The sequence below is a fragment of the Aspergillus uvarum genome (genome assembly GCF_003184745.1).
Source record: "Aspergillus uvarum CBS 121591 unplaced genomic scaffold BO82scaffold_39, whole genome shotgun sequence".
Lineage (NCBI taxonomy): Eukaryota > Fungi > Ascomycota > Eurotiomycetes > Eurotiales > Aspergillaceae > Aspergillus > Aspergillus uvarum.
Genome location: NW_020291336.1, coordinates 241,431 through 261,144, shown reverse-complemented (window position 1 = coordinate 261,144; position 19,714 = coordinate 241,431). Strand labels below are relative to the sequence as shown.

The following is a 19,714-nucleotide window of genomic DNA, read 5'->3' as shown; positions in this document are numbered from 1 at the left end:
TAGATTTAGATGTGCTGTGAATGTGAATAGGATAGTAAGTTGATTCTTGATCTGGTGTTCGTGTAGTCGGTATAGTTTTGTATACTCTAACAAAGAAAATAGAAGGACAAGATATAAATGAAACTTGAAAACAGGGAAGCAGAAAACTAAAGAACAGGAGCGAGCAAGCAAGCTATAAGCTATTATTATCTTTGACTACTAACGGTCAACTATGCTCAGCAACATCATCATCATCATAACCATAGCCAGGTTGAGTAGTCTTACACTTGCTACTGTTGGTGTTGGTGTCAGTCGAATCGGAAAAAGTCATGTCATCCTCCATTCTCAGCTGCGAGGATATCGTCATTGGGGGTTTCCTTGATTGTCAATTTGTTAGTTGGAACCGGGAGCTGGATGCTGTCGGCTGGATCCGGGGGAAAGTCACGCTGGGGTCGGGGGACTGCAGTAGGGGGGCATGTGACTTCATTAATGGGGATGTGACGGGGTCACTGGGTTGAGGAATGTTGACTATTTTATCTGGTGGTCTGGTGGTTTGCTAGGGGTTAGTTAGCTGGGGGTGGATGGGTAAGCTAGGCTGAGCTGAGCGGAGCGGAGAGGTAGCTGCTTAGATTTGAGCGTATCTGACTGTAGGGCTCAGCTCAGTTGGAGTGGTGGAGTTTCTTGGGGCTTTGAAGATAAGATCTTGATCGATGATTTGGACAGGTTGGTGGATTGCACGTGCGAGGGAGGGGTCGCTGACTATTGAGGTAGAAAATGGGGTTTATGTACAGCACTGTACTTAGCATCCTGTATACTTGATAATTTCTTGCCGGGATGAGATGTGTATTGCTAGTGTGTATGTTGTACAGTCCAACTTACTAGGTAGAGGGGAAGTAAATGTATTCTGGTGGACTACTGTAATAGCCGGCTGGGTAGCTACTTCCAGGGCCCAGTGAATTGATATTTTGTCAAGCTCTTCCGGTCAATTTTGATCCCCAGGGTATCTCCTCAGTTGTGATCATTACCTTCCTCAGGCTCTTCATTAAGATGACTTTTGTCAATGCTTAGAGTAAGTGACTACTATCTTGGACAATTGAGACTGGGGCTGAAACCATAACACCCACTACACCTAGGTGCTCCACTACCAAAACAGCGCGCAAAGCCATTGTTCTCTTTCAGCCCTATTGATCGATCCCCTTGGTCAAGGCCCTCGCATTCAACTGCTACCTGGTGTTTCCACAAGATACGTGAGAGTAGTGTAGAACTGCCGTACACGATGATATATCCCTCCTCGGAAAAGCAACTATGTTACCATCAACACCTACCATATCCCCTCAAACAACCCAACCACAACCTACCATCCACGAAAAAAACAATGCCCCCCTCCCCAGCATCATCACCAACCTCATCCTTCCCCCTCCTCCCAACCATCAGCCTCATCCTCTCCTGCCTCTTCTGCCTCTACCGCCTCCAAGGCCCCATCCGCACCTACTGTCGTCGTATCCAAGCCCGACACAGCGGACGCAATGATTACGCTCGTCTCACCACAGTGGAGGATGGGTATGCCTACTGCCCTGCATCCCTCTCAGGGGTCTGCGCCCGATTCCAGGCTTTCGTTACTAGATCCCTCCCGCCCTATCGGAGTCATTTTCACTGCTTGGTCAAGAACTAACACACTCTCCAGCCCATCATCACCACTATCACCCAACCTACCCCTCCCAGAACACCCCACGCCTGGCAGAGCAGACGATCTCCCTACCACCACCACCACCACCCCGCTGAGCAAATACTTCGATCCGCAGACCGCCCTCCTCTACGTCGATGTCTTCGAGCGGCGGACGATTCCGCCTACCTTGCGGGACCTGGAGGTGGAGGTGGGATTAGGGCAGCAGCAGCGGGGCGATGGCGATAGTGATAGCGACGCCCCGGGTGGGGTCCTTGGGGCATGGTTTGAGCGGTTGGTGGAGGGCGTGGTGCGGTATTATGTGGGATTGGTTTGGGAGAAGGAATGACTCTGAATCGTGGAGATTTTGTTCCGGGGAATGGACTGTGCGGCACAATAATTAATCAGTTGAAGGGAAGGTGGACTCGAGGCAGGAAGAGGCCCGCCAGAAGATCAAGCGGTGTGAACGAGGTGGATCAGATCTGATGAGTCGCGTTTTGGGGGGTACTTATCTAGGAGGAAAGGGGTTGTGCGGCCTGGAAACTTTTTTTCCCCATGCGGGATGCAAGCCACTGATGCATGGGTTCGTGGCGGGATGGTGTGATGAGTACTCCGTGGTGGCCGGAGGGGCAGAGGCGCTTTTGAGCGGTGAGATGGTTCTTACGATACCTTGGAGATGAGTTTTTGTGAAAAAGGATGGTTGATTTGTCTGTTGTGGATTGTCTAATAACTCTTTGCCAGGTTGTTATTCACATCCAAACCTATAAGCATGGCAATGTAAAAAGGTATATATGTTAGTAAAAAGCCTACGGAGCACAGTACCCCCCGTCCACCACAAGATCAGCCCCCGTCGTGTAGCTGGACGCATCCGAGGCCAAATACAGGTAGGCGCCCTTCAACTCCTCTGGCAGACCCTCCCGGCCCATGGGAATCTTGTCCCGCCAGATCTTCTTGGTCTCGTCCGCGACGAAGTTGGACAGCTCCGTCACGATGTAGCCGGGGGAAACGCTGTTAGCCCGAGCGAACCTGACCCATTCCACAGCTAAAGACTTGCCTGTAGGCTGGTCAGTATCTACGTGCCGAAAGATATGTTGAAGAGCACCTACAGAGATGAATGACCCCCGCTTTGGCAGCGTTGTACGCCGCCTGCATCTGCGGGATGTTGACAATATGCCCGCTCATCGAGGCGGTGGCCACAAAGCTCCCATACGAGAAATTCTCCAGCGGGTTGCCGAACAGATCCGTGCCCTGTTCCTTCTGTCGGCGCCAGTGGCTGGCGGCCGCCCGGGCACAGTAGAAGGTGCCAGTCAGGTCGGCGCCCACCACGTGCTCGTAGTGCTCCAATGGAGCATCGACCATCGGACCCTTCACCCAGGCGACCCCGGCGTTGGCGATGAAGACGTCCAGTCGGCCGTTAAAGTCCTTCACCACCTGGTCGACCGCTTCTTGTACGGCTTGGGGGTCGTTGATTTCAACTTTGTACGCCTTGGCTGGTGGAATGTTAGCTTGTTACGTATGGACTGACTGTCTCTGAAATGGGGGAGAGCTCACTCTGGACTCCATATTTTTCAGCAATCTTCGCCGCGCTCTCCGGGGCCTTGTCGTTGGTGTTCCACCAGATGGCGACGTTGGCTCCAGCCTCGGCTAAGCCGGTGGCCACGGCGAAACCAATGCCGGCCGTAGCACCTGTGACGATGGCGGTTTTACCCTTGAGGGAGAACATCTGCATCAGGCTGGGGTGTGCGGGAGGGGTGGTGTTCTGGTGGACGAAGAGTCCATTCTGGACGGGGTTGGCTGCCATTCTGGGTAACTCTTGAGTGCAAAGAAAGAGGTCTAAAGAGATATAGGAGAGAGAAATACAGATGAAGGTATGGAAGAATAATGAGAGAAGAGCACGAGGATGGGGAGAATAAAAGCTGGGGTGCAGCCATGGCGGACGGGACGGCGATTTATATGCTGGGACCGTAGCTTAGATACATCTGCACCATTAGCACAACCAGCCGCAAGTTGAACGAAGCTAGACAGAGGAGACACACAGTCCCCATAGTGACGGGTATGGCGGACTGGGACATCGTTTGGTTAGTGTGGGAGATTCACCTCACCGTCAACCTAAAGTGGGGGGGGGGCATGTATACAACAGATTCACAGCTAAGTTACTATGCACCGTACTGTGCTCAATAGATAAAATCCGCCGGAAGGTAGTTGATGACCGGCTCCGGCGGACTTCATATTCATTCTATTGGATATTAGTGTCAGAGCCCACCGGAGTTTACCCGTGGCCTTATGGGAGAATCATACAATTGCGCATGTGTGAGTTCGAAAGTGCATCAATTGATGCTCCATCCAGGATCCATAATGGATGTTAGTCGTTGGCGGGGAGCGGGGAAGAAAGGTTTCTCCGCGTCCACCCTCCGATTCCCGACAGTCACGGCGGCCCGATTTCCAAATCAGGAAAGTCAAGTCAACCGCCGCGAACAACAACATCCACAACTGTGGATGCTCTGGACTAAGTGAACTACCGCTCATTCCTGTAACTATTTATCACTCACTCACTCACTCAGACCAGACCAGACCAGACCAGAACAGAGTGTCATTTCCCTTATCTCCCCATGTCTCACATCGCAATGGGAAGCTCACATAGCTAGTCGAACCATGACTTTCCCCGCAGTCGATCCGCAACGAGGATGTATTCCTCCTACCGGGCTCATGCCAACTGCATCATCAAATCTTCGTACAAAAGCCAAACAGAAGAAGGACTGACTTATAATATCATGTTACATGCAACTAAGCTACCTGATTGAATATCCCTGCAGCACTTACGCCGCAACCATCGTGCAACTAACTCGCAGCAGCAAGGTACCCGGAACTGCGGCAGTTGCCATTTCCCCAATGCATCCTCACTCACGCAGCAATTGGAATACTCAATAAACAATAGATAGCTGAAATGCGCTCTACGAATAACTTGCTCTGTCGAGCCCGCATGTTTGCCTGGGACGGACAAAGACCAACCGTTGCTACATTCCTCACGCTCCCGACTGTTATGCTCTACACATTCTTCTGCCTCATCGGGGTGACCATAATAAACGAATCCTTCCTGCCTCCCAATTCTGTCCCCTCCTTATCCAAACATGTTCCCTGTTTGTTCCTCCGTCCTGTGTTGGCGTGTTCGTGGCCTGCAGTCCCTTGTCTTGCCGGGTGCTTAACGCTGCTCAACGTCCTCCCAGCATCATCCTCGGCCCTGACTGGATCCAAAGTCATCGATACGAGAAGAGTTGGATCAATAACACCAGCTTCGGTCTTTTGATGGGTGAACGCGCCTTGAACGCTCAGAAAACCAGCGTCGGTCGGGTTTAGTCAGGAAATCGCAGGAAGGAAACAGCCATGCCGCCACTGACCACCGTGATCGCGATAGCCGTCAGCTGTTCGGTTCTTTTCATCGTCGCGGCAGTCGTGGGGACAGTCATCTGGGTCAGAGTACGCCATGACCGCTTGTCGCTGGCGGTGGCAAACGCCAAACACGGTCAATTTGGCTTGCAGCACTACCAGGCTGAGACGTTGACTGAACTCTCCCGCGAAGAAGGCACAGCGCTGAGACAATATGGCCAACTTCCGTATGGAAAGCCATCTGAATGGGGAGTGCTATCATCTCGGGAAAGTCTGCCTACATCTCCAGGAGACTCGGAGTCATCATCCCCTCTAAATGAAAAGGGCCGCGACTTGCGTCGGCCGATGTCCCGTTCTTTGTCTACGCGTTCTGCGCGAGTGTCGAAGGGCTTCCTTGGGCCGCCACGCCTCAGCTCTCTCTCACCGCTGACAGAAAGATCCGAAAAGCGCTATTCATCATCGCCGGTGGTCTCCTGTATGAACGAGCGTCTGTCGAGCTCCGCCGTTGATGGCGCGGTTGAATTGCCCACAGAGACGACACCGAGGCACACCCCCGAGAGAGAAGAGGAATACCCGCGAGCTGAGATCACTATGCGCCCAATCTCCGGAGCATGGCCCTTGATGCACTCGCGGGAACGTTCTGGAAGCCTGTATCCGGTCTTGGAGGATAACCCAGAAGGGATCAACCCCCCCTTTGCCCGAGTCCGGGGCGGAAGCATCACCGCTCAAACGGCTGGGACAATGCCAGAGCAGCCTGTACCTCCCCCACCATGTGCCTATCCGCCTAATCGCTTCCGCTTGTCAAAGAACGACTCTGTTTGTTTCTCCTCGTTGAGTCTGGAGACAGCCGACAGCTCCATACTCGACGAGAGCCGAAGGACATCAACCAATATCGAGAGCGACTTCACTTCGCCAGCACTGCCGCCTTGCCCTACTTTTACGCCGTTCGATGCCAATGATGTTGGAAGACTGGAATTTGACAGACGTAGCTTTGTGACACCCAGCTCAGTCGTACCAGCGCCTTTTGTGTTCCCTCCTACATCCTCTGCTGTTTGGGAGGGTCAGAGGATTGAGCCAGGTCGTACTTCACCCCGTCGCAGCTTGACGGCCCGCAGCCCTACCTCGATGGAACGGAGCAGTCCGCCGCCACGACGCAGTGAGTCTGTCTCCGTGGGACATTCTCGACGTGATTCGGCTACGGGCGTCAAGCCGCTGGATCTGAGTAGTACGCCTATTCTCAACGCCGCTGGTCGCAATGCGGCCTTACTCCCGCACTTCAGCCAAATGCAGAGAATCCCGCCGCACACCGAACAACGAAGAAGCCACGATCCTTTCTACGCTGGGCCTCATAATGCCGCGAACACCAACGCACAGAGTGCCTCTAGAAATAGACTGATTTGTTCAGCCACACCGGAGACTTCTGCGCAGTCCCTAGCTGGTAATGTGAAGCCACCAATGGCATCTGCGATGAGAAGCGGAAACAGTCTACGAAAGGGCCATCGGCGTCAAAACTGCGTCCGGATCTCGATCCATCCCCCCGTCACCTTCAATGGACCTGTATTCTCTCCGACTGCCGAGGAGCCAGAAGACGTTGAGGAAATCGACTTTCGCCGTTCCCAGGTATCCGACCTGTCCGCATCCAATGCGTCGCTTCCCCCAAATGTATCTAGTCCCTCGGCGGGCAACAGTACTCGACAATCTCAGCAACATGATCGCCTGCGCGTGATCGATGTCTCGGAAGATCGTCGAGCCTCCCGCAGAGGCACACCAAAGAGGCGAAAGCATACGCGAGGCGACTCAACGGATAGCATGATGAGCATGATCAATGCGGAAAATTCGTTGCCGGAGATTGTCACTACCCTGCCCATTCCGAAGATTGAGACCAGTCTGCTCAATACGCCGTCTCCCGAGGCGAACAGTCCTGTTTGGATGATGTCCAGCCATACCAGTTCGCCCTCAACATATGAGAACATGTCAAGCCCAGGCAGTCCGCGTCGGTCGGCCGTCAAGGGCCCGCGCAATCAGCCGGGCCGGCAAATGCGCAACAATTACCGCCCTTCACAGCCATTGGAGGACAATGCAAAATTGTCGCTACGAACCACCTCTCGCCCTCCTCACATGCGCAAAGATCCGGCACGGAAGCCATCTGACTCAGGCCAGCGACCGAAGACTGATGCTCAACAGACAGCATCGCCGCGGAACCAAGATTCGGCCGGCCAAGCTCCGCCAGGCGCCCCGAGGATGAATCATCCAGCTATCGCAAAACAGCAGCCACCTCAATCCCTACGACAACACCGCCCTCAACATCGGCCCCCGCCAGCCGGAAGTAATCCCAAGTCTCCGATTATGCAAACCGGGGGCATTGTCTCTATCTGGGAAGATGGGCCGCTGGAGCTGAAAGCACCGCCTAAACCTACAGTATCGTTGGTCAAGGAAGCAACCGAACTCCCCGACGAGCCTGCTGCAAAGCGTCTCGAAAGGACGAAAAGCCAAGGGCCTGATGATCGATCACCGACCAAGTCGAGCAACAACCGATCCAAACCAGAACCCAAGACTCCGACGAGACGGGCCGTAGGCCTGGGCATTGGCGCTGCCACCCCGGCTAGCTTGTATGACGGCGACGGATTCTTGAAAGAGTAGACGCTCCAATCGATGCATTGCTTGGAGACTCAAAATCATGTTCGGTTGTTTGTTTCGAGGTTTGGTTCCGGGTTTTGCTTAGCGTGCGGGCGTTTCTGTTGATATCCACTGTCCGAGTAGTAGTCGTAGGTAGAATAACTATGTAATACGAGCTGAGCAGCACAGCCAATGCAAAGACGGGGGAGTGGGCCTTGTAATCTTATCATTTAGAGATTAATTCATAACTTAACTATCTGTATAGAGGCCTGAAGCATCGTGCAACTAATCCGTTCTCCTCCACTTGGTCTCCTCACTCTCGGCCTCCCCATTCATATCACCATCCTGCTGCGCTACCGCACCGTCCTCCTCCCTCTGCCTTACCGTTCCCGCCCCGGGACCCAGAGACAACGTCGGCTCCTGCCCGCCCCCGATCCAATTCCCCTCCTCATCGAAAAACTCATGCATGTTCTCCGCCGTGATCCACCCGGAACTCCCATCCATCGGGGGCGGCAACCCGCCCGCCCCATTCCCCATGGCAATCAACCCGGACTGCAACAATGCACTGTCTTCTTGTCCTTCGTCTTCGTCCTCATCCTCATCCTCATCCCCGGGCTCCACCGGATCCGGATGCAGGTTCGAGCACGCCGACACCGCAGCATACAGCGCCTGCGTGGGAGTTTCCGTTTCCGTTTCCGTTTCGGTCTCCGCACCGAGCCCTTCACTCTTCCCTTGTTGCGGCTGTGAAGGCGGCACCAGCGTCAGAATCGTGCATTCTTCCTCGTCGTCCTCGGCGGAGAATCCCCCGGTGGAGGGGGTGGCGATCTGCATGTAGAGGCCTTGTTGCTGTTGCTGTTCTTCTGCCTGGCTGGCAGCGGTTGCGGAGGAAGCTGGGAGACGCAGGCGTTGGATGGCGTGCAGCGAGATGGAGGGGTAGGGGATTGAGAGCCCTGCGTTTGTGGTGGGGGAGTAGAGAAGGAATTTTCTGGAAGCTTTGGTTAGCCTTTTTGTCCCGATTGAGGGGCTTGGGAGCGCCGTACTCGGAGGTAACCCAGACGGTGATGTTGGATAGCGTTAGTTCCTTGGGGGTTGCATCCTCTTCGCTTGTAGCGGTGGTGCTGGTGCTGGTGCTGGTGCTGATGACGGCGCCATTCGTGGTGCTGCTGGCTTGCAAGGCGCGCAGGGTCGGGTTGGCGAGGAGGTCGCGCTCGAGGACCACGAGGTGGCAGTCCCGGCGGTGGTAGTAGAGGATGGCTGGCCCCGTGTGGAAGGAGCTGGGCGTGCGGGATTGGTGCTCCGCGAGCGGGGTGAAGGTTGTTGTGTCGGGGGCGGTGGTTAGGGGTTCCATTTTAATTCTGGGGGTGTTCGTAACGAGGTGAGGGAGGGGCGTTGTTTGGAGAGTTGGGTGTGAGGTTGGGGAGGGGCAGATAATGAGAAGAGAAATTGTGATGGATGGAGTTTGGGTCGGCGGGGAGCTTGCCGTCGTAACGTAACTAACTAGGCTGCGGACCGCGGGAGCTCCGGTTCGGGAGGTCGTCTCCTATACTTTTGCTGCGTTGTTGCAGGAGTCTAGAGATCTACGGTTCTTTATTGCTCGGGTGATCAGTCTGTGCTGTTTAATCTGGTATAGCTGTGATAGCTTTTGCAACTTCGATGGTCTGGATTGGGATGCGTAGCTTGATAGTAGCTTGAATTGTTTGTCTCTGTCTACTGCCTTCTATAACAATCCTGCACTGTCCCCAACGCTGAGGGGCCCTAGTCATTCTTTCACTCTGTCTCACGCTCATGCAAGACGCGCCGCATATAGCATAGTTCGGGCTGTTTACTTGGAGCCTCAGTTCCAAACACGACGGCGTGTTGATGCGAGCCTTCGTCGTCTGGTCTGACGTGCCGCGGTCCAGCAAGGGGCCCTCTCTGCATGGCCCATCTTGCGCGTGCAGCACCCATGGCACACCGACAGCGCCAATTCGAAGCGCGTATCTTCTAGGAGATAGAGTCCTTGTCACATGAGCATGATAAGCTCATGGCCTAACAAGCCCAAGCCCAAGCCCAAGCCCAAGCCCAAGCAGATGTTGCCCCCGCTCATTTCACATTCAACCCCCCAAACGCCCTATCCAGCTCCTCTCCCTCATCGCGCGGCACCATCGATGGCAGAGCAGCCGCTCCCGGATCCGCAGCGGATAGGCTGTCCAGCAAGCTCGACTGCGCTGCTCCTCCCTCGGGTGACCCCGACCCGGCGGCCGCGTTCATCGGCCGCAGGAGCTTCTCCTCCCGGTCCAGCCATCCGGGCGCCACGCGTCGCTTCTCCGCCAGGTCGCGCTGCACGATGGACTCCTCCCAGTCGCGGATGGCTTTCTCGGCGTCGCGGCGGGTCTTGTTCAGGTGCTGCTCTAGGGCGTTGCACGCGGCGAGGATCTCCTCCGGGGAGGCGGCGTGCTCCCCGCTCGAAGAGACTACGTAGCGGGGTCTGAGGTCCGGGTTACTGGGGTCGACGGTGACGGAGGGCGGGATGGTGGATGGGACCGATTTGTAGGTGTAGGGGAGGGTGACGGTGGTGGGGAGGTTGATGAAAGGGGAGACGGTCAAGGGGACTTGGGCTAGGAGGGGATGAGGGCCTGGATTGAGGTCAGAATGCTGATAGAGAATGGATGGGAGGGAGGAGGGGATGGGATACTTACGGTAGGATTCGTACATGCTGCGGATACTGGGATTTGTGTGTATGGTCAGTGTTGTCAGTGAGCAGGAGGGACTTCCATCGATGTGTCAATGTAGGAGTTGTAGTTATAATCGAATGCTTGAGGAAAGTATAGTTACAGTCGACGGTAATTGGCGCTGGAGAGTTCCCCGCCTTAATTACAGTTACAGGGACCGTCACGGGGCTGTAATCCCCGACCACGGCTGATTCTTACCTGTCAATACCGTTTGTTGGGTCTGACGTCGAATTGCAGCCAAATGAATCTACTCTGTAATGCCAACGCCAATGTTGCTAATGTGATTATCTATCATCATCTCCATCAGCCATCGCCGCTCATCAGCTTGCAGAGAAGCACACGAGAGCGCAGAACCCGGTTTCAGCTCGTCTGACAGCCTTCCCTCCTTGCCTTCCCTGACCTTAGAATAAATTGTATACCTAGCCCCTCTGCTTATCTACAAGTGTTAGTTATTCGCAACGTGTGGCACTGTGGCATTGTCTCAGTTTCTCTGTCTAGTTAAACCCCAAGTGACCCCAAGTGACCCCCAAGTGACCCTCTTTCTCCTATTATTCTCGCGCAGTGTCTCTGTCTGCATTGGCCAGGCCTTCAATTCTCCCCCCCATCTGATATAAGATCGTTAAATCCTTAAAAATCTTCTATTTTAGTGCCCACTGCCCACTGCCCACTGCCCACTTAACTCTTCCCCCTCTTCTACTCCTCCCTCCTTCCCGATCCTGTTATCGGATTCCTCTTCTCCACCTTTCTGATTTCTCTTCGCCCCGAGATCATCCCTGCAGCTCGATCTTGCCACAAGTTCTTCCTTTTGCTCTGCTCTTTCGCTGGTGTCTCGGCTGGGAAATCCCCCATCCCGCGCTTAACCCCCCACCAACACCACCACCACCACCACCAACAACTGGCCCGCCGCGCCTGTCGCCCTTCCCCTTTTCCCCTCCTCTTCCTTCATCCTCCGGGGCACAACGTGCTTGCGATTCATTCTGATCCAAGACTCAACCTCCTTTGTGCCTCGAATCCTTAATCACCATGGATCGCAACATCGCGCGTGCGGTGACGGAGAAGAAGCCGGTCCCGGAGATCGACTTCACATTACATGTCATGGAAGATGGCACTCAGGTGTCCACCCTCGAGCGAGTCATCAAAGGTTTGCCACGTTCCCTGCCTCAGGATACCGAGTCACTTACGAAAAGAACCCCGCTAATCGCATGGCAACCATCCAGAGGTGCAAGCGCCGGCGTTGAACACCCCGTCGGACGATCAGTTCTGGTCTCCTGAAGACCCCTCCAAGCCCAACCTCCAGTTCCTCAAACAGCACTTCTACCGGGAAGGTCGTCTTACGGAAGACCAAGCGCTATGGATCATACAGGCTGGAACGCAGCTGCTCAGAGCCGAGCCCAACCTACTGGAGATGGATGCGCCCATCACCGTGTGCGGTGATGTCCACGGTCAATATTACGATCTAATGAAGCTCTTCGAAGTCGGTGGCGACCCATCCGAGACCCGCTATCTCTTCCTCGGTGATTATGTGGACCGAGGTTACTTCAGTATCGAAGTGAGTATCCGTCCTGCCACGGTTTCTAGCTGCTTCGGTCTGACCCTCCGCAATAGTGTGTGCTCTACCTGTGGGCCTTGAAGATCTGGTACCCCAACACTCTCTGGTTACTGCGGGGTAATCACGAATGTAGACATTTGACGGACTACTTCACCTTCAAGCTGGAGTGTAAGCACAAGTACAGCGAGCGCATTTACGAGGCATGCATTGAATCTTTCTGCTCGCTGCCGCTGGCGGCGGTCATGAACAAGCAATTCTTGTGTATTCATGGTGGCTTGAGCCCTGAATTGCATACTTTGGAGGATATCAAGGCGGTATGTTTTCCTCCTGGCCATTCAGCGAGGCGTTGGCTGATACATTCTCCTCAGATCGACCGTTTCAGAGAACCTCCGACCCACGGGCTGATGTGTGATATTCTTTGGGCCGATCCCTTGGAAGAATTCGGACAGGAGAAGACCGGAGACTACTTCATTCACAACAGCGTGCGAGGCTGCTCGTACTTCTTCTCCTATCCTGCGGCTTGCGCTTTCCTCGAAAAGAACAACCTTCTTTCCATCATTCGCGCGCACGAAGCTCAAGATGCCGGCTATCGCATGTACCGCAAGACCCGGACAACGGGCTTCCCCAGTGTCATGACTATTTTCAGCGCGCCCAACTACCTGGACGTCTACAACAACAAAGCCGCTGTGTTGAAGTATGAGAACAACGTCATGAACATCCGTCAGTTCAACTGCACCCCCCACCCGTACTGGTTGCCGAATTTCATGGACGTCTTCACCTGGTCCCTTCCTTTCGTCGGTGAGAAGATCACGGATATGTTGATTGCAATCCTCAACACCTGCTCCAAGGAGGAGCTTGAAGAAGAGACCCCTACATCTGTATCACCTACAGCCCCCTCGTCACCTCCAGCGGCGCAGATGGATGTGGAAAGCAGCGAATTTAAGCGTCGTGCCATCAAGAACAAGATCCTGGCCATCGGCCGTCTCTCGCGTGTGTTCCAGGTGCTCCGTGAAGAATCCGAACGAGTCACTGAGCTCAAGACCGCGGTTGGTGGTCGTCTTCCGGCGGGTACTTTGATGTTGGGTGCGGAGGGCATCAAGCAAGCCATCACGAACTTTGAAGATGCGCGCAAGGTCGATCTGCAGAACGAACGCCTGCCTCCTTCTCAGGAGGAAGTCATCCGACGCAGTGAAGAGGACCGACGCATTGCTCTCGAGCGGGCGCAGCATGAAGCCGACAATGATGCCGGCTTGGCCACAGTGGCTCGCAGAATCAGCATGTAAGTTTTGCTCCCTTCCGAAGGTTGAACGGCAGTTTCTAATTTATCTAGGTCGGCTGGCTCGGGCAAGACTCGTCGACAACGAGACGCTGCTCCCGTTTCCCGGGAGGCATGAGCGTCAGACCAGATTCCAATCGAGATACTGCCGGTTCAACGAAAGTGGCACACATGGACAGATATCCTTTCCTTCCTTGCAATTTTAGGCGTGCAACTGCTTCACCCTTGTATTGAACGAAACTCACAGCTTCGAACCCAACGGGCGAGTGATCTTGCCCAGCGACGACCACCTTGGATTAGATGGCTGGTCGCACTGGTGGCAAGCACTGTATCAAACACTGGAGTTGGCGGACGGGGGATAAATCATGTAATTTCTGCACACAAGCGGTTCTAGGCGTCCGTGACGTCTGAACTATGAGTTGATGAATTGATACACCGTGAATTCTACTCTCATCTTCCAGTTCCGCCTCGCTGCTTTATATTATTGTAGTATGGCCAGTGTAGGAGATTGTCCGTAAATCTCTAGATAGTGAAATAGGAAAATAGACACCGCCAAAATCATGCTTGGTACCTTACATGTGGTGGATGTTATCCGGCTGGTTTCCGGCCCGCCAAGACCAACCACCAACTTCAATCCGCCGATACCTTGCTTGCTCCGGCGGCCTCGCTTTCCTCCCTTTGTCTTCCACTTCATCCTCTTTGCCAACCTTCAATTCACATCAATGCCTCCCAAACTACGCGGCTCGCTCACAGCGAGCCTTGCGCACGCGGGCCGAGACTCCGCCACGGTCTTTTACTGTCCCTCCTGCTCTACCTGGCGCCGAAACACCCAAACCGCCCTCACTCTTGCGCGTCGTGCCAACAGCACCACCGGCGTTGCTCCCTCCAGCACATCACCACAATCACAGTCCCTAGATTTCCGACCCCACACTCATCCGATACCCCCCGAACCTGCTCCGCGACCCCTCAATAACACCGTTCCTGTCGTTCATGCCGGTGGCCGCAACATCCCCCCGCGGCTGAAAGGCCTCCACACGACGCTCGACCAGCTCAAAGATGTTGCGCCCGAGCAGGTCAATCTCAGTCGGTTGCAGCTGGCAATGAGGGGTCTGGAGTCGGAGACCCCTGTGATTCGTGTTGCTGGTATGTTCATCCAGTGCCATCTCCCTCTATCCTGCTGCTAATTGATTAACAATGCCGATTGCTTGCTAACATCGCTTAGTACTGGGCTTGAATGATGCCAGTGCGGCGCGCAGACTGGTGAAATTGCTACTGGCTGACCCCTTGAACGGAAAGGAAAGCTGGGAGGACTTGTTGGAGGAAATGGGCGCGGGGGCTGGAGGCTTGGAGAGAGGACTCTTGATCCGGTGGGTCTCTGTCTAAAGAATCTACCATGAACAGGAAAGGAATACATGGGCTAACTATCCCAATCCGCGGTGAAACAGTTACGGTCCAGTTTCGCAGAGCATACCCAATGACCTCCTCCCGACCATCTCGGTTCCCTCGCCGATCCTGAAGCAAGGCAACCTGGAGATCCTGATCACCAGCCTGGGCGCGGATACCCGAGCGAATGCCAAGTTCACAGCCGATACTTTCCTGGTGCCGACGGTGACGATTCAGACCTCGCATTCGGGACGGCATAATATGGTGCGGTACCCGGTGCACCGGAGCATCGTGTGCGGCAGTGGCGTCGACGGATTTCTGGCTTACAGCGGGCTAATGGCACGGTCGGATCTCAAGAACGAGGCGGGGTCGGTCTACGGCGCGATCGAGCTGCCGGTGACCAATTCGGAGAAGTACAACAATGGACGGGTCGCGTTTGTCGACATCGATAAGGCGGACGAGGCGTTGGCCAAGTTCCGGGAGTCGGTGCAGAACGCCTCGCTCTACGAACGCGGGTGGAACAGCAGTGGTGTCCAGCCGGTGGTGGATTGGCTGACTGCGCTGCGGGCGGAGGCGGGCAGTACGCTGGATCCCTCGCTGCGCACCCTGATCACGTCTCTGCTGGATGCGGCAGAGGCGGGGGTCGTCGCGGAGGAGACACAGAGGATCCAGGAGCAAGAGATAGGCTTGGTGCCGGTGGAGGTCAGGGATGGGCTGGATCGATCCGTGTCGGAGTGGGCGGAAAAGGCGCACACGGAGCTCCGCGGCGCACTGGAAGAAGGGTTTGCCAGCAAGCCGTGGAAGGGCCTTGCGTGGTGGAAGCTCTTCTGGCGCGTGGATGACGTGGGCATGATTACCGGGGAGATCCTGGATCGCAAGTTTCTGCGTCAGGCTGAGAGGGAGGTCATCTGGACGGCTGGCCGGTTCCAGCAGGCCGGACTGGTGGAGACCACTCCGGAATCCAGCCCGACCGAAGAACCATCCTGGCCAACGCAGATACCCATACGACGGACCAAGCTGGTCGAGACGACGGCGCCGGCACTGCAGGCGTTGGCGCAGCGACTCGTGCTGTTCAGCATGTCGACAACCACTCTATCCTCGGCGCTGTCGATCTTGACCTATCTCTCCTGGCCTGCGGCGTCTGTGTACGAGACCTGCACGATGGCAGCGGTGGGTTTGATCTACTCGCTGCGTCGCCAGCAGCGCAAGTGGGAAAGCGCGCGGATCTGGTTCGAGAACGAGGCCCGCGAGGACGGCCGCACGGCTCTGCTCGAGACGGAGGACCAACTCCGTGGCATTGTGCAGCACGGCGGACGCCCCGTGGAGGAGGCAGCCCCGGTGTCTCCCCTTGAGACGCGACAGGCCATCGATCGAGCGCGCAAAGCTCTCGAGGAGGTCGACTAGATACACCCTAGACTTTTCACCCTGTATGTACTGTACCACTATGAATCCAAAATGAATATCGTACAACATCCCATTTTCTTTGTCGGGATCAGGAGATCTCCACACTGCCCTCCGGCACGCCCTTCCAACTCCGCAACCTCCTCGCCAAGAACTGCATGACGGGCAACATCTCGTCCCGATTCCGGGGCATCCCATCCCCGCGGCGGGCATACCGATGGACCTCGACAAACTCAAACCGATCCTTCGTCCTGCGCACCGCACTATCCGTCACGGCCACCGAATCCCGGCCCGCGACCACCAACACCGGCGTCCGATTTTTCTGGGTGGTTGTATTCTTGACCGCGGACAACGGAAACGGGGCTCCGATCGACACCACCCCGGCCAACCACCGATCATTTCCGGTCGGCTGCGTAGGAGACCCCAATACACTGTCTTCCCCAGAATCAGCAGCAGCAGCACTGGCAACCTCCAATCCCACCATCCCGCCCTGCCCCAAACCAAACACCAAGACATCCCGCCACTGATACCCGCACTTCCGGACGAGTACGCCCGCAATCACCTCGTGGACGAGCAGGCGCACCGCCCGCGTGAACCCGGCGTCCATGTCCAGCTCCCCCGCCGGCGTGAAGGTCACGTCGTCGCCCCAGTGGTAGCCGCCCAGGTCGAAGGGGAGGGGCTGCGGGGCTTGCAGGGTCAGGATGGTGGTTTCGGGGAGGTGGAGGGCGCGCGCGAAGGCGGTGAAGTTGGCTGCGGTGTCGCCGAGGCCGTGCAGGAGGAGGAGGATATTGGGGGATTTTTCTGATGTGCTGGTGGGGTGGGTGATTGTGACGGTCAGGTGGGAGGGGAAATCGGTTTGTTCGGGGGCGCGTGGGCTTGGGTTTGGGGTTGGGGTGGTCATTGTGGTTTGTGATGCTTTTTTTTTCCTCTGTTTGGATGAGGCGGTGGTGCTTGTTTATTCTGAAGACTGTTTGTTTGTTGGTGGTGGTGTGGTTTGTGGTTTGTGGTAGGGTGGTTGTGTTTGATGGAGGGGAGGGGTGGGGAGGGGAGCTCATGCCCGCCGCGCCGGCGCCGGCAGGTAAGTTAGTTGCCGCTTTCGGGTTAGTCGGTTGGCTGCATATGCTGCTGCTGCTGCTGCTGCTGCGCTACTGTTTACTATCGTCATGCAGAAGGTTGCTCGTATTTTGACACAAGGGGTTTATTCAATATGCTCATGCTCACGCTCATGCTCATGCTCATACTTGCGAGTCGAATTGACCGCGGCTTGTCATTGCAGGTCTCCCATGACCTGACCGTCAATCGGACAATGACATGATGGAACGGAGAATGATCGTTGATTTTCTATGCTCGATACGGTTTCTGTCTGGCATGGCATGACGTCCCATCCCATTCACACTGAAACGAGGCCAAGAGCAACCATCTGGACAACTGTGCTCCGACTGCAACAACCACAGACATGATGCACATTCTCCAGCTGAAGCAGTACGTAATGTCTTTCCTCTGCCCATCCACCGGCCCCAAGCCACATTCCGACACTGCCACACATCGCCTTCCCAAGGCCACTGATTCAGAGGTCATCACAGCCGACTGACACGAACACCAAAAGGACGCTACAGGACTTCCGGTCTCAGGCTATCGAACATTGCGGAGCCTTCGGTAGAATCAATCGGGCAACTAGCTGTGGGGATAACGATACTTTTGGGCCTCGCATAGCCAACCATTAACCCCGAGCATGCTCCACTCCGTGCAGCATTGCGCGTGCCCCAAAACCATGACATTTCCAGATTTACCCGCCAGGCAAGGCCAGACACTCCAGAGTCCAGCCTAATCTGCATAGGAGTAGATCTGGGGAAGATTAGATCTGATATCCAGGTCAGCCCTCGAAGGTCCGTTGTGCTTCTTTGACTTGGGCCACTCCGAGTTGCACAACGTAGGGCAGAGGATAAGCCTTGACAAGAGCTTCTTGGCGCACAGTGTTCCTTCGGTTCAGCCGGCTTCGTCCTCAACCTTCGCCAAGCCCGGGCGAGTGGTGTGGCCGAGGCGCTAAATCCACAGCCAGATGGAACGCACCCAGAGTTTAAGGCTGAGGCAATCCCCATCTGCATCTTGGCCCCCCCCCCCAAGCGGTGTCGCTCGTCCTACCCATGGGAATCATGGGATTTATGGGACACGTACGTATTTTCGAGGCGATGATCCCTGGATAATACCTAGAATGTAGGCACACAGGAAGGGTCTGGAAAAGTGAAATCCTGAGAATCAGTTAGCTAGTCCCGCATTGGCATGGCCATCTCTCTCTATTTTCAGAGGCGCAGGCGGAACCAAAGGACGCGGAGGGGTCATTATTCTGTCCGCCCCTCTTCTCTGGCGACTGTCGATTGTCTAGGCTACGCCATTGTTATTCCCTCGGCCTCCTATCATTGGTACCCATGTTTCAGCTCACAAACAAGCCCACTGTGTCCTCAGCTGTACGACAAGTACCCCTGGCGGATTTCCGAGCACAGCGTTTCGCATCCCCGTAGCCCGGAAGGCTCACTCCATGCTATCCGACCCCTCCGGGCTGACTGTATGCTGTTCGATGCAGCCAATGGCATGATTCTCTCGGTCAGCCTTCAAAGAAGCGCTTACACGCACAGGCGGCACCCATCGACTACGCTTACGCTGCCCCTCCGAGTCGCTGAGGTGAAAGGACGACCAACGTGGCGCGGGGACCAGCGACTGGGAGTGATCTGCCTTCCATCCACCCCACCTTGGAGGGGCGATACCTGAGCATCGCCATTCAGCCAATGACCCCTCCCCCCACAAGACATTGAGAGTTTTGCAGGCTCGCAGCAGCTATTCTAGTCTTCACGACAGCAGTGGGTCAGGGGGCGCGGTAGAGGGGTACCTAGCCGACGAGAGCTGAATTAGCTGAGGTGGGTTGGCTGAGACACAGCTGGCTGTATATAAGGCGTCCATTGTCCTGCTTCTTGCCTGTCTTTTCTCTCTCTTCACACACACCATCTTTCCTCCTTTTCAAACAACCTCTTCACACATTACACATCATTCACCATGGCTTGGGGCTGGGGTAAGTCACTACTATGCGGCTGCTGACCCTCATCTGGATGCATCGCGGGATTATCCCTGTCCTGTTACTTGCCCAGTTTGACTTCCATAACCTGCATCGATTAGACATGTTTGTAACACGACTAACCACGTTTGCCTTGCAGATGATTCCAACGAGGCTCACCGTCAGGTCTACAACGGCGAGCAGCACCACGAGGCCAAGTTCTCCCACGAGCTTCTGGCCGGTGCCGCTTCCTTCGAGGGCATGAAGCTCTTCGAGGACCACCAGCGCAAGGAGGGTATGCATTGTCCCTCGTCTGACTACATCCCTCTTCCTTCTGCCACGCTAACCGCCATGACATCCAACAGGCAAGCCCGTTAGCCACGCTTTCGCCAAGGAGCTTCTTGCTGGCATTGTCGGTTCTCAGATCGACAGACTTGCCGAGACCAAGGGTATGGACGAGGTCGACAAGATCCGTGCCAAGAAGCACGCCCAGGAGAACGCCCACAAGATGTACGAGGAGCACTACGAGCGCGGTCACGGCGCCCCCGAATACGACCCTCGCCTTCCTCCTCACCCCCACTTCCGTGACGAGGGCCGCTTCCCTGATCAGGGCCGGTGGTAAGGGCCGTGGCTGGTACTAAGCTCTAGTGCGACAAGGGATAGACTGGATCTGAACCTGTCGACCGGGGGTGTATTGATATGATAC

The 19,714-nt window shown here is 55.5% G+C and overlaps 8 protein-coding genes across 8 annotated transcripts; 4 read left to right on the top strand and 4 right to left on the bottom strand.

Annotated features, from left to right (window-relative positions):
- Positions 1–2,356: 2,356 nt before the first annotated feature.
- On the bottom strand, positions 2,357–3,878 carry BO82DRAFT_433585 (putative carbonyl reductase). The gene is made up of 3 exons (XM_025640885.1): positions 3,194–3,878; positions 2,749–3,132; positions 2,357–2,696 (listed from the first exon to the last, which is right to left on the bottom strand). The coding sequence occupies exons 1-3, from the start codon at positions 3,441–3,443 to the stop codon at positions 2,449–2,451; spliced, it is 882 nt and encodes a 293-aa protein (XP_025490392.1). The 5' UTR covers positions 3,444–3,878; the 3' UTR covers positions 2,357–2,448.
- A 716-nt stretch (positions 3,879–4,594) lies between these two features.
- BO82DRAFT_393321 (uncharacterized protein) lies at positions 4,595–7,842 on the top strand. Its single transcript, XM_025638666.1, has one exon. It carries the CDS (start codon positions 5,024–5,026, stop codon positions 7,664–7,666), a length of 2,643 nt encoding a protein of 880 aa, XP_025490391.1. The 5' UTR covers positions 4,595–5,023; the 3' UTR covers positions 7,667–7,842.
- A 57-nt stretch (positions 7,843–7,899) lies between these two features.
- BO82DRAFT_393320 (Voldacs domain-containing protein) lies at positions 7,900–9,065 on the bottom strand. Its single transcript, XM_025638665.1, has 2 exons — positions 8,683–9,065; positions 7,900–8,627 (listed from the first exon to the last, which is right to left on the bottom strand). Exons 1-2 carry the CDS (start codon positions 8,988–8,990, stop codon positions 7,928–7,930), a joined length of 1,008 nt encoding a protein of 335 aa, XP_025490390.1. The 5' UTR covers positions 8,991–9,065; the 3' UTR covers positions 7,900–7,927.
- A 247-nt stretch (positions 9,066–9,312) lies between these two features.
- On the bottom strand, positions 9,313–10,442 carry BO82DRAFT_355766 (uncharacterized protein). The gene is made up of 2 exons (XM_025635540.1): positions 10,321–10,442; positions 9,313–10,257 (listed from the first exon to the last, which is right to left on the bottom strand). Exons 1-2 carry the CDS (start codon positions 10,334–10,336, stop codon positions 9,725–9,727), a joined length of 549 nt encoding a protein of 182 aa, XP_025490389.1. The 5' UTR covers positions 10,337–10,442; the 3' UTR covers positions 9,313–9,724.
- Positions 10,443–11,051: 609 nt separating this feature from the next.
- On the top strand, positions 11,052–13,385 carry BO82DRAFT_114732 (serine/threonine-protein phosphatase 2B catalytic subunit). The gene is made up of 5 exons (XM_025629831.1): positions 11,052–11,494; positions 11,571–11,902; positions 11,959–12,216; positions 12,271–13,181; positions 13,233–13,385. The coding sequence occupies exons 1-5, from the start codon at positions 11,377–11,379 to the stop codon at positions 13,294–13,296; spliced, it is 1,683 nt and encodes a 560-aa protein (XP_025490388.1). The 5' UTR covers positions 11,052–11,376; the 3' UTR covers positions 13,297–13,385.
- Positions 13,386–13,900: 515 nt separating this feature from the next.
- On the top strand, positions 13,901–15,965 carry BO82DRAFT_287197 (uncharacterized protein; the record flags this gene model as incomplete). The annotated part of the gene is made up of 3 exons (XM_025631572.1): positions 13,901–14,321; positions 14,401–14,545; positions 14,624–15,965. The coding sequence occupies 3 exons, from the start codon at positions 13,901–13,903 to the stop codon at positions 15,963–15,965; spliced, it is 1,908 nt and encodes a 635-aa protein (XP_025490387.1).
- On the bottom strand, positions 15,641–16,957 carry BO82DRAFT_355762 (alpha/beta hydrolase). Its single transcript, XM_025635539.1, has one exon. It carries the CDS (start codon positions 16,861–16,863, stop codon positions 16,054–16,056), a length of 810 nt encoding a protein of 269 aa, XP_025490386.1. The 5' UTR covers positions 16,864–16,957; the 3' UTR covers positions 15,641–16,053.
- Positions 16,958–18,890: 1,933 nt separating this feature from the next.
- Positions 18,891–19,641, top strand: BO82DRAFT_114668 (DUF3759 domain-containing protein). The gene is made up of 3 exons (XM_025629830.1): positions 18,891–19,026; positions 19,169–19,303; positions 19,374–19,641. Exons 1-3 carry the CDS (start codon positions 19,011–19,013, stop codon positions 19,628–19,630), a joined length of 408 nt encoding a protein of 135 aa, XP_025490385.1. The 5' UTR covers positions 18,891–19,010; the 3' UTR covers positions 19,631–19,641.
- Positions 19,642–19,714: the final 73 nt, after the last annotated feature.